The 14807-nt window shown below is 33.6% G+C and overlaps 1 protein-coding gene and 1 pseudogene across 3 annotated transcripts; one reads left to right on the top strand and one right to left on the bottom strand.

Moving 5' to 3' along the window:
• Positions 1–79: 79 nt before the first annotated feature.
• On the bottom strand, positions 80–3830 carry LOC111317507 (multicopper oxidase LPR1-like). Of its 2 annotated transcripts, none has more exons than XM_022919940.2 (4): positions 3198–3830; positions 688–2145; positions 518–585; positions 80–429 (listed from the first exon to the last, which is right to left on the bottom strand). In XM_022919940.2, exons 1-3 carry the CDS (start codon positions 3417–3419, stop codon positions 532–534), a joined length of 1734 nt encoding a protein of 577 aa, XP_022775675.2. In that variant the 5' UTR covers positions 3420–3830; the 3' UTR covers positions 80–429; positions 518–531. The 2 variants fall into 2 exon arrangements, with proteins under 2 accessions (XP_022775675.2, XP_022775674.2); XM_022919939.2 differs by having other exon boundaries at positions 80–416.
• A 3321-nt stretch (positions 3831–7151) lies between these two features.
• Positions 7152–14768, top strand: LOC111318029 (actin-interacting protein 1-2-like; annotated as a pseudogene). Its single transcript, XR_016333300.1, has 7 exons — positions 7152–7784; positions 8067–8228; positions 8756–8942; positions 10636–11057; positions 12554–12960; position 13063; positions 13746–14768. The product of XR_016333300.1 is annotated as an actin-interacting protein 1-2-like (transcript).
• Positions 14769–14807: the final 39 nt, after the last annotated feature.

Raw genomic sequence — 14807 nt, 5'->3', positions numbered from 1 at the left:
TTTTTTAAGAGTGTTTTTATAAATTAATTGAATTAAACTTCAAATTTAATTAAAATTATTTCATATAATTCATCAAATCTTCGAATTAAATTGGAAATATTTCATATAATTCATCCATTCGCTTAAAGTCTATATTAAACCAAAAAAAAAAAAAAGGTAACCTGTGTACAAAGAGTATAAACCACACTTTGGCAGCATCTTATCTAGATCATAAAGATGGAGCTGCCTTTTATTTTATAACCACAATCCCCACCGATTTTACACTTTAAAATCTAGATCATATACATATGTTCTATTCTCTGTGTTGATAAATATTTCCTCCACTTATAGCACTAATTAACGAAGAACTCAAGTTCAAGAATATAACAACTTTACAATTGCCTTTCTTGTTTTAACAGTCTTTCCCTTCCGATTTCCTGCATAGATCAACTGAATGTTAAAATGAAAATAAAAGTAAGAAAGAAATTCCAAAATTTCAATCTCGAAACAAATTCTATCAGCTTTTTAAGATAATCACCGTGTTTAGGCTTCTCATTTGATCACCTTGATGGGCCTCATCATTACATTATCTTCGTGATCCAAGATCTGTATATGTGCCAAGAGTAGGAGTGTTCACATTTCCGGTATTAACAGAATTAATCGATCCAACTGATTTAATAATATAGGAAGAAAAGCTGATATACTTACATGGCAATGATACACGTAACCAGGCAGCACAGTTGGATCAAAGGAATATGAAGTGTTGGAGTGTATGTAAGAAAACCTAACCAATATTTTTGTCACATATCCTGGTGTCATCTTGTACACGTTCTTCCACCCCTTCTCATGTGCTGGCACCTTAATCTTCTTGCCACGTGCATACTTGCCTATTTGGCACTTGATCGCGTCATTCTTTTTCGACATGCATCCCTTAAACTCCTCTTCATTCACTAGCTCCGTTTGATCCAACACCGTGAATAGTCCCAAATGAATGTGCATTGGATGATTATCCTCCGTTAGATTAATCACATTCCAAATCTCACTCGTCCCGGCTTTAGGAGTCTCCGTTGCCGGAGCTTCGTACGGTTTCCCGTTGATGTAAAGATGCGTGGGCTCGTCCATGTCGCTTGTGTACTCATACATTGCTATGTATCGTGTTTGCGCCACACTAGATAAATCCGGGGAGGTATATTTTATCAATTTGTTTGGTACCTGCCACGTGTCAATCTCTGGCTTTTTCTTGATGATAAATTTCATGATTTTGCCGTTTGATTCATTGACTGGGTCCCCAGATGGGTAAGGATAGGATGCATCGTTAGCTAGAATAGCTTCATCAGTCTTTGACTTTGAAAAGTCAATGACCACGTCGGCAATCTCTGATGGGGCCAACAGAGTTTCATCGGTCACTACGGGTTTCCCAAGATAAGTTGAGTCAGATGCCACGTGGATGAATTCCAACCCATTGGTGAAGAAGAATCTGAAGAACCTGGCGTTGCTGGCATTGATTATACGGAATCTATATTTACGACGTCGTACAACCAGTTTCGGCCATGCTTTACCATTCACTATGATTACGTCGCCAAAATATTCTGGCTGCCATTGCGGATGTATAGAGGGATTGTTCCCTGTGGAATTCATGTATATGGAACCATCTGTAAGAAAGCTACGATCAAACACGATCAAATGTCGATCAAACTCGTCACCATAAGGAAGTTGAAGCGGGCCTTCAACATCAGGTTGGCGAATAACATAGGCCCCAATCAGGCCAGCTAATAGGTTGACTCTGGTCAATCCCATGGCATGATCATGGTACCATAAATTTCCAGGCTGTTGATTATTGTTGTAGTGATATGTTCTCTTCGACCAAGTAGAGCCCTTTTCTTCGAATCCAGCAGTGAACCATGAGTTTGAGTTTCCATCACTGGCAGGTTCATTGATTCCACCATGGAGGTGCACTACAGTAGGGACTCCCTTCTTGTTGGCAGGTTTAGCAGTAGGGATCGTTGGATCCCATGGCAGTATGTGCTTTGAAGGAAGGTAATTTTGCCATGTCACGTAAGTGTCAATGCCGTGGAGGGCCTCGATGATCGGACCAGGGACTGTTGCAGTGCGCATGGAGTCACCGTAGGCAAACACTGGCGTTGAAGGGAGGTCCCTGTGGAATTTCTGCAAACGCAGAAGGAGACAAACCAGATCAATTACAATGTTTCACAACCAAAATTTTGGTTTCTCAGAAAGACAGCTTCCGCATTCATTTAAGACAATTCACTTTGGATACAACCTCTCCTCCTCCTCGAATTTACCAACCTCATTTAATTACTTTTGTTAAAAGAAGCTAGTAGTAAAATGCGTTATCAAAGCGAAACTAAAAATTAATTTCGTAACTTAAAATATTTAATTTATTCAATTATTTTTTAAAAATATCGCATAATAAATATTAAAATCAATTCTTTTCTATTATTAAGTAGAAAAAAAACCAATCTACAAATAAAAGTTAGAAAAAAAAGAACCTAGGAGGCTATGACCGCTCTATTAATTTCTTGGAACACCTACTCTACCTACCAAAATTTTGAATCACTGTTAAGCAAGGAAGGGAGAGAATGGAATGTCCATTCCCCAACCAAACATGCAAGGTTGGAACCGGGACAGCACTCACCCTTCCAACTGTCAAAGGGGTCATAGATAGTAGGAAGCTTACAGCGCTACTGTTCACTTTTGCCTTGACTTGTGTAATTACATTAATTAAAACAATTTTGGAGTGCAGGTAAGTAAGGAGACGGAGGAACAGACTTCCTATTTTTCATTTTGGTTTCTGGAAGAGGGGGACTTGACAATTCCACTCCCTTTCTTTAGTTTTTGCCTTATAATTCTTTCCTGAAACTAACACACTAAAAAATTGTTTAAAAAATATGAACACTTGCAGGTTTCTTTTTATATTCAATTATTGCTTGCCAAAAGATACCAAAATAGCACAGTGGAGCTACAGGACTCTGGCTAACTTGGGCATCCTTTTATGACGGTGGAGACTGAAGGACGCCATGAGAACAGAATCCTCTTAAAACTCAAATTCAATGTATAAATATAAAGAATTCTATTGATAGAAAAAGAAACTATTTCATGTCCAAACTGTTATACTTGAATCGACATGGGAGAGAAGCAAGAAGATTTGAACTTGAAAAGAAAGGGATTGCAGAGAATGACTGGAAAGAAATACTTACCCATTTCTTCTTAAACATGCCAATCGTCAGTGACTTGGCTTTGGGAGAAGTATTCACCACATCAAAACCTTGGATTTTAGGCATATCTAGAAGCTCATCAACGAACATCTCCAACTTTGATGGGTTCAGAAGCCTGTCTTCCGCCCATGAAGTACTGATCTCTCCCAAGAGAGCTAAACATAGGAGATGAAACAGCAGAATTATCCTCCCCATAGAAAACATCTCTTCATTGCATGATGAGCAAACAGAGAGAAGACAGAGGGAGAAAGCGTGAATACTGAGAGAGCGAGAGATAGAAACAGAGATGAGCTTTGACAGTAATGATAAGCTAATTGGTGGTTTACTTGTGGCTTGACTTCGTTATATCTGATTGGCCGTGGTACAGTGGTGGCCAAACATACAAATACCATACTATATATAAAAACAGGACAGTTGTGCAAATCAATTATGAAATATCGGAAAATTATTTAGGAGAAACCAGTACAAAGTCATAGGTAAATAACTTGTTATTACGAACAAAAATTACAACTTTGCAAGACAGACAGGAAAATACAGGGAGATAAGTTTCGAAGTCCATCTTGGCAGCTCCGAGAAAGAAAAAGAAGTCTTTTTTATAGCTTAAATTTTGCTGACAATTAATATTCAATCGTTAGAGTTTGAAATAACATTGAAGTTTAAGTTTGAATTTCCGAGAAAAGACGGTGAAATATGTCAGAATAAAATAGTTTCTTTACAGTTGACAACTAAAATCATTAACTTGGACATAAAAAAATAATAATAATCGAGAGATAAGTTTAGTTAATAAAAATTGAATATTTTATTTGTAATATTTAAAATTAATTTTAAATATTAATAACTTTTTTATGGATGATTTGTCATTAAAATTTAAAGATATCTGATCTTGAAAAAAAAAATTTAAGAGATAATAGTAAATTTTATCACTCTAGTAAATTAAAAAGTTTCATATTCACTATTTTACTTCACTAGGGTGCAATGTTATAAAGCTGAAATTAATTAACGCTGCAATATGGCATTGAATCTAATTCCAAAATTAAGAATATCTTTGTAATGGTAGATATTTTTCTTTTGATTGGGGTGTTAAGTAGAAGGCGCTAGATTTTTCTATGCATGGAGCTAAACATCAATGACGGGAGACCACTCATTGTTACAAGGAATAAAGAAAATATATATATTACACATAATTTCCAGTGAGTGGGATGGGACCATAGCTTTTTGGTTAAAGGGATATTTCTTTAGTAGATTCATGTTCTCTTTGGAGAGTGGTGTTTTTGTCTTATGTCTGCAGAATTTTAAACCGCAGCCACAGGTGCCAGAGCTTTTTGGTCGATGAACTGTTACATCGTTGCCAAAGTCTTCCCACTCCTTGTTGTCACTTGAATTCACCGATCACCTTAGTCTTGTTGTTTGCCCCACCATATCAATCCTCTTAATTGCAACCAAAATTTAGGATATTAATTCAACAACTTAAATTTTTAAGGAAAATTTCAGTTTTGTTATTATTATTATTGTTGGCACAATTCATGAGCTGTGGGTCTTGTCCCTCTAGTTTCCAGAGCAACAAGAATAATTCGTTGGAACTTTTTCAGGTGAAGTAGTGGAGCATGGGTCAAATATAGAGTATTATAGACTTGATAATGATCAAGTGCTTTTTTGTGGATGTCCTAAGTGTAAAGCACTTGTGCACAATTCATGAGAGTTAGTGACATGCATGTTGGATTGAGCACATATTACATAACATGTTTGTGTAAACAAAATTATGATTAAGCCCATGAAATTCAACATTTTTTAAGTTTCATTTAGTTGACAGTTTTACTTTTTGCTACTTTTTTTGTTAAAAAAATTTTTCAATAAAATACAATTTAAATGATAAATGACAAAAAATTTTGATATTGGCATGTGGTACTGTCCTTTTTTTTTTTTAACTACAAGCTCTATATATGTGAAGCATTATGATTTTTTGAGGTAAGATAATGTCAAAAATTAATTGTTAAGTTTGAATAAAAGCGACAATCAACCGCCAATAACCTCTTGACAAAGTGATTAAAGGAATAGTGACATGTTTTAAGAATTGGATTTGAATAAAAAAAATCACAACACTCACTCCGAATATAAAAAAGCAAAGAATCAACCTGTTTTTTTTTTTTTTTTTTCTTACAAAAATCAATCATCAAATAAATATTTTAAACTATATCCAAATAGGCTTGCAATACCAATGTACTACTAATTGATCAGACATGGTGTCATGGTTACGATGAAAGGACATAAATCTCACATTAATTGCGTATTAAAATTAGTTTTGATATATAAATATTTATATTATTTTTAATTTGTGATATATATTTTGTATGATAAACTTTATAAATTAGTAAGAATCATGATATTTGATATCCAAATCAATTTTAGAGTATTAGTAATATGCCATCAAATATGGTAACCTTTCATTGGAGTAAAAAACATGTCATGATCTTAGTGAAAAGTTATGAATTTTACATTAATTATATACTAAAATTGATATTGAAATATAAGTATTCACATTACTTTGAACTCGTAATAATCATTTTATAAGATAAAATTTTGAAGCCTGATGGATTGTAATAAACAATATCTAACAATTTTAGTAGAAAAGATATCATAATCTTAGTGAGAAGCCCTTATGGTACATGTTGAAGTGAGGAGGATATTTCACATTAACTACTTACTATAATTAATTTTAGGATATAAATATTCACATCATTTTTAATTTGTAAGATTAAATTTACCGAAACGAATAAATACCTATCAAAGTGATGTGGACCATAACACATGACACTGTCAAGGGCAAAAAGGTTAATTTGATAAAAAAAATTATAAATGAAACCTACTGTACATTCGAGCATAACTGAGCTTTATAATAGTCGGTAAACTAGTTAGTCAAGCTGGAATATATGAGTATAAAAAACGCACGCATGTAGAAGTGCTTGAATTGTTTTGACAACAACAAATGTTGCTTTAATTGTTTTTAATAGGCTTTTGGTGCGACGAGAGATTAAAATTGGGCATCTTTGTGACTTTTGGCCGTATCAACGAATCTCATAAATTTTAACATTCATTTTTTAAAATTAAAATATAAACTTCTAAAAATTTTAATTACAATTAATTATATATTTATGATCTGAAATAAAAGAAAAAATTGGACCCATGCTATTTGAACAAAAGAATATGCATCTACCAATTAAATAAAAGTTTAAATTAATTATTTTTATATTTTATATATATTTGAATACAAAAACCACAATTTAGAGATAAAAAAGAGTTGTAATGTTAATATTTGAATTTTAAATATATTGAATGTTAATTATATAAACAACAAAATTTTGAGTTCAATTTTTTAATTTTATATTTAATAATATTATTATTTTTTAAAAAAATTTTGGACTCTCTAAAAAATATATTTGGGTCAGGTTTATTTAATAATCACATCTAAAAATGTAAATGAATAAAACTTTTAATAAATTGTTAATAAATATATTGAATTTTTATTCATTTATTTTTTACTTATTAAGCTTAATAAAAATTTTAAATAAAAATTTTAGATTCGTTTACTAAACGACTCAAATAATAATAAAAATATATTTGATTTATTTAAATTCACAAATAAATTTTTTTTAAATTCATTTAAAATTCGTTGATTCAAAATTTATTTATATTTGTTTATTGTTATTTTTTTATTTAATAACTATATGTTTGTTTAAAATTTTTAAATTATAATTTATTTATTTTTCATAAATATATTAATTTATATATATTTGTTAATATATTTATTTATTATTCACAAATAAATTTATTTAACTTAAACAAGTTAAACACAAATTAAATGTGATATTCTATTATTTAAGCGAATAAACAATTTTTTTTATTGAAATCGATTTGGAATAACTTAAAAAATAACCGTAGAAGCCTGCAGTGCAATTCATTTACATTCCTAGCCACGCCGGTCCGAGATTAGACCATTCTCATAAACATGAATGAGCCATGAAGCAATGGATCACTCAACTTACGATTCTTAATGGTCCTTCTCAAATCTAAACCCCAGCGACCAACTCGTTCAAAAAGTTCCCTCCTCAATTCCCGCACTTTCCTGTCAACTAAATCCTCCAAAAGACTCCCTTTCGGCCAAAAAAAAAAAACAATGATCAATGGCTAATCTCATCGAAAACTATGCGTGTGCCCCGTCCACGGAATGAGGCTGTGGAATTCTAATCTCCGGTGATGCCAAATCCAACTCCATCCTTTATTGCAGTGGAAGGTCGGTTTTCATTCGATACCTTGACCGCCCTGTCGACGTTTCCGTTTATAGCGACCACAGCTATCCTGTCATTATCGCTTGTTACTCCCCCAACGGCGAGTGGATCGCCTCCGCTGACGTCTCTGGAATCGTACGAATCGGGGAACTCATAACGATTTCGTTTTGAAGAATGAATTCAAGGTCCTTTCGGGTCGGGTCAATGATCTCCAATGGTCCCCCGACGGATTGAGGATCGTTGCCTCTGGCGATGGCAAAGGAAAGTCCTTTGTTCGTGCTTTTATGTCAGTATATTTCTTATTCTTTCCCTTTTCTTCCTTTTTTTTTTTTTTACAATTTCTGTTTCTTAATCATCAAAATAAACAAAATCTTTCCAAGAATAGTGTTTTTGCCGTTAATTTGGTCCCTAATTTATACTAATAATTGAATATTGAAAAAGAAAAGTTGCAAATTGAAATTATAGAACAGAACTATTATTATTGTTTGAGTGAAACTAAGTTTAACTGAAAAGAGAATATAAAAGTACTTTGGATTTTGATTTGGGTTTTTTGATGGTGAATTTGAAGGTGGGATTCGGGGTCAACGGTGGCGGAATTTGATGGGCACTCGAAGAGGGTGCTAAGCTGTCATCTTAAACCAACGAGGCCGTTTCGAAATGCAAGTTGTGGAGAGGATTTCTTGGTGAATTTTTATGAAGGTCCGCCCTTTAAATTCAAGTTATCTCACAGGTAGTTAAGACTGCTCTCAAATGCTTTTATTATTTAATAATGATAAATTGTTCCGAGGTCCTCGTACTTACACCTGTTTTTAGAATATTGTTGGTGGACAGTGAGAATTTATCCACAATTAGATAAATCGCATTTCCACATGAGGAGAGAGTGAAGAGGATGTGTTATTTTTCTATTTGTTTTCAATATTAGTGTCTCAAAATTAGTACATGCTCACAAAAACTATGGCCAATTAAAATTTTCAATGCAAATCTATAATGCAAGTCAATTTATGATGCAAACAAATAACCTTTTCCCTTACCTGCAATAATTAGATAAATGCATTATACTTGTTAAAACTATTTAACGTGTCATTTTGAAAATAGTCTTCTACTCATTCTTAAGATGTTTGTAAACTGAAAAGTGTGCGCTAAAGAATGAACATTGTTGAGGGAAGCATGAATTTCATCTGGAAAATAGTCTTCTACTAGATCTTAAGATTTATGTTAGTTTTAGGGTTGTTAAAGGATTTGCTTTATGATCTGCAGGGGGCATTCAAATTTTGTCTACTGCATTAAATTTTCCCCAGATGGAAGCAAACTAATTAGCATAAGCTCAGATAAGAAGGGTATAGTATATGATGCGAAGACTGGTGAAACAATGGGAGAGTTGTCCTGTGAAGATGGTCATACAGGTAGCATTTATGCTGTTAGCTGGAGCGGTGATAGTAAATATGTGAGCACCTTGCAGAGTATTTAATTTATTTGCTTTAATTAAGTCCATTACTCCATCAAAAAAAGTCCATTGCTTAATTGAAAGAGCAGTATTCAATGCAACTGTGCTTCTGATCATTACTCTCTTTTGTGGAACTTCTTTTACAGCACAATTGCAAGTTAACAGCTTTTCAATTGTTTATCACCAAATTGGTTGGTTTCATTATTCATATGTGCATGCATGTTTAATGCCATTGCAATTTGTGGGTATATTCACTTGCATTTTTGTTGGGAATTTGAAAATCTTTGAAATGTGTGTTTGATCACTTTCTGAATTTAGGCTAGAAATGTTGACATGCTGGGGATGGTGGAAGAAAACATCAGTTTTTTGGAGGGTAGTACCATCTTATGCACTGAAGAGCTTTCAGGCTTGGAGGAATCGTAAAGTTCTCTAGACAATAGAGCATTTTGTGAATGAGATTAAGCCTAGGATTCCTTACTTTCCGTTTAATTGGCACCTTTGCTATTTAATTTTTTCTTCTCAAAGGAAAATGAAAGCAAATAAATTCTTTGAATATTATAAACAAAATATTTAATTCTTTAGATAACAAAATTCATGATTCTACTTCTACATAATCTAATTATATTATAATTTGTGTGAATTTAAATTATTTGTCTATTTTAAGTCAATTATAATATTGTTTTTCACTTTTTTCTTTCACTTTGTTGCAATTCTTCAAAAAACATATAGCAAAAAACAGGTTGTAAAAAGCATTAACCAAATGAAACCTTACTTTTCTGCTGTATGTCAAAAAGAGTTTCGCGGCACTTTTCTCTTTTTCCCATATGTATAAGATGTTTGGCATTCGAAAGTGCTTCCTCTTGATTCTCTGTTTTCTAGTTTCACTAGGATTTTGTTTCCTCTTTGGCAACTTTTATGTACTTTGTCTTACATAGTTTGAGGGAAAAGAAGAGGAAAGTAACCCAACATTGTGTGATTGATTTAGCCTGAAATAGGAAGGGGCAAAGTATCCTATGATTGTCCATTATCTGCAGGTTAGAATGAGGTGTTTAGACAAGAGGAATAAGAGGAAGTTTAAAAGGAGAGAATCTCAGAAACTATTTGCTGGGAAAGATAAAAAGTTGCATGCTATTTGATTGTCAAGCTGAAGTAAAGTAGTCTGATTAAACTTATAAACAAATTCAATTCATGCTTATGCTATCCATGAATCTTTTGGTTTTCCTCATAATTATTTTCAGACTAGAAATGAAGATCAGTAAATACATATGTTCCTTTAAAATCATGTATTGTCGTTTAAGCATGATCTGTGAGTGTGGAAGTGCCAGGTCAAATTAATTTCAAGTTTCGTGTAAACTGAAAACTTGGCAGTCTCCTTTAAATCCATCTGCCTTTATGACGTCAATTAAGTTTAATTTATTTAGCCAACAAAGTTGTCAATTACAGCCTTGCATTATCCTGTTCCATTTTTTAAGTTCAACGCTAAGGGCACAAGAGATCTCTAAGGTTTAACTCACAGTTTCAGACTCATTAACAAAGGTTGATTGGAGTTTTCATCACAAGTGACACGTTTACCTCAATGAGTATGTTGAGAAAAACAAGAATTTTCTAGCTCTTTCTTCACTTTTTACCACATCTATTCTCTTAATTGAAATTCTATGTTTCTCACTGTCTATTATTTTATTGATGACATCAGGTACTAACTGTTTCTGCTGACAAGACTGCAAAGATATGGGAGATATTTGAGGATGGTACTGGAAAAGTGAAGAAAACGTTGGAATGCCCTGGATCTAGTGGAGTGGAGGACATGCTTGTAGGATGTCTGTGGCAGAATGATTATCTTGTTACAGTTTCCCTTTGTGGCACAATTAACTTATTCTCTGCAAGTGATCCTGATAAACCGCCATTATCTTTGTCTGGACATATGAAGAACATAACTACATTAACTGTTCTCAAAGGCAACCAAAAGATGATTCTGTCCAGCAGCTTGATGGATCTATCCTTAGATGGATTCAAGGGATTGGATGCAGTGGCAAATTACAGAGGAAAGATTGTTCTCAAATTAAATGTTTGGCTGCTGTAAAAGAAGAGATAATTACATCTGGATGCTACAACAAGGTAAACTTATACCACAAAACACATTGCATTTTATTAATGTTAACAAAATATGCATTAATAATCTCTGTTCATCATCCTCATCCTCCAATAAACATAGGAAAATGTCAAAACAAAACCTTTATTCTTCAAATGAAATTCATTTCTTAAGGACTTCCAAAATAGCTTTTCTATTGTAAATTTTATTTTACCTGTTTAGGATAAATATGTTTACATTAGCTGCTGTCAATTTATCTTATTAAAGATCTTAAAAAAGGTCGTACTGTGGAAGCATATCAAATTTAGTTTAGTTCATATTTTGAAATCTATACAAATTGTGGTTAAATACATGTCATCTCACATGAACCAATGTTTGCATTTCAAATGAGTGCCTGGAATAGTATAAGTCAAACATTATAGAAGCTTTATTTGAACAGCTTGTTGCAACAAAGACAGATAACTTTCTTGGAACCTAAACTGGCAATCTATGATTTTGATAAAGTAAATTAACACATAAGTCTTTGGGCTGATTCTTGAAATTTTAATTTAGGGCCAGCACTTCAATGTTTTCTGAAGCATTTGCTATGAATGACTGAATGTGCTGTATATCAACTACAACTTTAAACTTTATTGAAGAATTGTTGATTATGAATAATAATGATGAAAATGATTCTCTCTTTTTTTTTTTCTTAGCAATGCTATTCTCCTATCCTTAAATAAACTGCAATACTTATCTTTGTAGCATTATGAAGAATTTTGAGGTATTTGTTCAGTGTTGATGGTTATAATCTTGATGTTCCCATAACTTAAACATTCATCAAGGTCTGTGATAGAGCACCAGGATTTCATGAGTCTATTCAGCTAATGAAGATGACCTGATTATCCAGTTTAAGAGGCTAGCATGCATGAAAATGAGAAATGGTTGGCAAATGCTAGTTGTGGGTTTCGATCCTGGTTGATCCACTTAGGCTTGCCTGGATTTCATTAGTCTATTCAGCTAATGGAGATGACTTGATTATCCCATTTAAGAGGTTAGTGCACATGAAAGATGGGAAATGGTTGAGAAACACTAGTGGTGGGTCTTTATCCACTGAGACTTGCCTGGATGCATGGAAATTATGCAGGAAACATGTTTTGTTTGCATGTCTTTCCCTATAAAAAAGTGGATAGGTGGGATGAAGAAAATAGAAACTGTGGAGGAAAGAGAATGAAGTTTGCCTTTGTCAGCATCAAATAGTCACTTAGTAAATAGACCATGAAAAATTTTAATGGAAATTATAATAGTTGGACATTAGATCTCAATGTGTAACTAATTAAAACTAAATCTGACCCCAGGAAGATTACTTTTACTGGGATATCCATACATTGATCATGGATAATATTATTCTTTCACTCAATATTGATTTCATCTTTATCTAGACAAGATCTTTCTTGAATTTATATTAACCGTGAACACTCTGCATCCTCTATAGTTTGAATACAAGTTCTCTTTTCTGTTGATAATTCCTCGGTTAATTCAGGTATGGAGAGTTCCTCTAAATGGGGATGAATGTGGGGTTGCAGAACATATAGATGTTGGCAGTCAGCCAAAGGAATTGAGCCATGCAATTAATTCCCCTGATCTAGCTTTAGTTTCAACTGATTGTGGAGTTGTATTGCTTACGGGTCTGCAAGTACTATCAAACATCAATTTCGGATTTACAGTGACAACTTCTGTTTTTGCACCTGATGGATGTGAGGTTATTGTGGGAGGGAAGGATGGTAAGTTGCGTATATATTCTGTCTCAGTTGATTCTCTCACAGAAGAACCACCCCTTGAGAAGCATAGGGGTGCAATTAGTGTAATACGGTATTCACCAGATGTTTCCATGTTTGCTTCTGCCGATCTAAATCGTGAAGCCGTCGTTTGGGATCGTGTCTCCAAAGAGTTAGCTTGAACTTCAAAATAGTTTTAATGGCCTTCCTATAAAACTTGGATGGTGAATTGATTCACCCCATTCTTGAGATAGATAGCTTCTTCCTTAACAAGAGTGGATGCTTCCCAAAAGCAATGTCCTAGATTATTGTGGGATGCAGATCCATCAGTCTTATTCATTCAAGGATATTAGTCCTAGAGAATCAGCCTTTTCTTGGTTATCTTCAAGTTTCTCAGTAACATTGGCTATATCACTCCAAAGCCTGTTTGCCATGGCTAGAATCCTGGGTGTGCTGGGAGTCTTTTAGGACTGATTGAGGAATCATAATGGTGGTTTTGGATCTTGTCTAATCATTTCTTCTGTTATCTGGTTGTCTATGTTTGATTTTTGCATCAGCTGCTAGATAGAAACCTGCTTTATTAACTCCCAATTCCATGGCATGAAGCATCTTGACGTGCAAGGCTGTGGACCAGAAGCTCGCAACTTCCTAAAGTTCTATTTTCTTATCGCACCTATAATATGATATTATAAACTAGAAAATTTGTTTAATTTGTTTATGATATCTTGAACAGCATTATTAGCATTTCTATAGGTATTCTTCTAGTTTATTTTCTTTGTTACGGATTCTTTTTATAATCAAGAAACAGATAGAAATAACGTGTCCCCAAGAATAGTCAAACAAAATTTCTGATTATTTTGAACAACAGGATATCTTAAAGTGCTTTTAGCAACTGACTGGATGTGTTAACCATCTTTTTCTATGAGCTAAAATATAGCTTTACTATTTGTCTTGCAGGTGAAGCTTAATAACATGTACCACACAGCTCGTATCAATTGCCTTGCTTGGTCTCCTGATAGCACAATGGTGGCTACGGGATCAATAGACACTTGTGTAATCATTTATGAAATTGGGAAACCTCCTTCGAGCTGCATAACTATAAAGAATGCTCATCCTGGTGGAGTTTATGGCTTGGTTTTTACTGATGACTGCAGTGTGGTTAGTTCAGGGGAAGATGCCTGCATCCGTGTTTGGAGGATAGTGCAGCAATAACAAAAGTAGTGCATCAAACACGTATCATGCAGGTTTGATCTTTAAAGTTCGTGAATGCTCATTCATTTGCTTTCTTACTTTGAGATATTGGTCAACCTGAATGAACTACAGAGTCAAAAAACAAACCTTCACGTTTCTTGTAAATGATGCAGTTCCTATGTATTAGAATAAGTTGAGTTGCATTTTGTACATATTACATTATAATAGTTTTTTGTTTTGTTTAAATTAAACATACCACAGAAAATTAGGTGGGAAGAGGTATGATTTTGCCCGCATATGCAGCACAAGGAGGTGAGAAGGCATTCTTTTCATAGACTTCAATAAGGGGTCCTTGTTCTGGGTCTGAATTATAAAATTTCAGAAACCCAACTGGTTCTAAAGAAATGCATGAAATCTTTCATTTTCCATTCTAGACTCTAGATATAAGAGAAAATCTAAAATTCAGTTCATATTGCTAAGGACTAAATCAACCTGTTTAACCTTGTTGTCCTCAATCTAAGAGTTAGCTTATTTGTCTGGTATAAAGCTGTTGTTACCACGTGACAATTCCATAACTCTGTTTCAGGACAAAATTTCCTTTGTGCCAAAGAATATAATGAGAGCAAAAGAGCTGGTAAGCAGCTTCAGAAGGGTTCTGTGAAACATGTTTGCATATAATTTCTTTTCACACGGTTTCATAATGTAAAAGGGAGCATCCTTGAGAGAGAAATATGAGTTCTCATTGTATTACAACAATTCGTCATCATTCATTACTTTTTCATTGCCAAATGTTTATAGCAACTGTGTACTGTTTGGGACCATTTCTTG

This window comes from Durio zibethinus, chromosome 2 (genome assembly GCF_047325235.1).
Source record: "Durio zibethinus cultivar Kanyao isolate XHJ-2024 chromosome 2, ASM4732523v1, whole genome shotgun sequence".
Lineage (NCBI taxonomy): Eukaryota > Viridiplantae > Streptophyta > Magnoliopsida > Malvales > Malvaceae > Durio > Durio zibethinus.
Note: the sequence above shows the minus strand (reverse complement) of the source record. Positions and strands in the feature narration are given on the sequence as shown.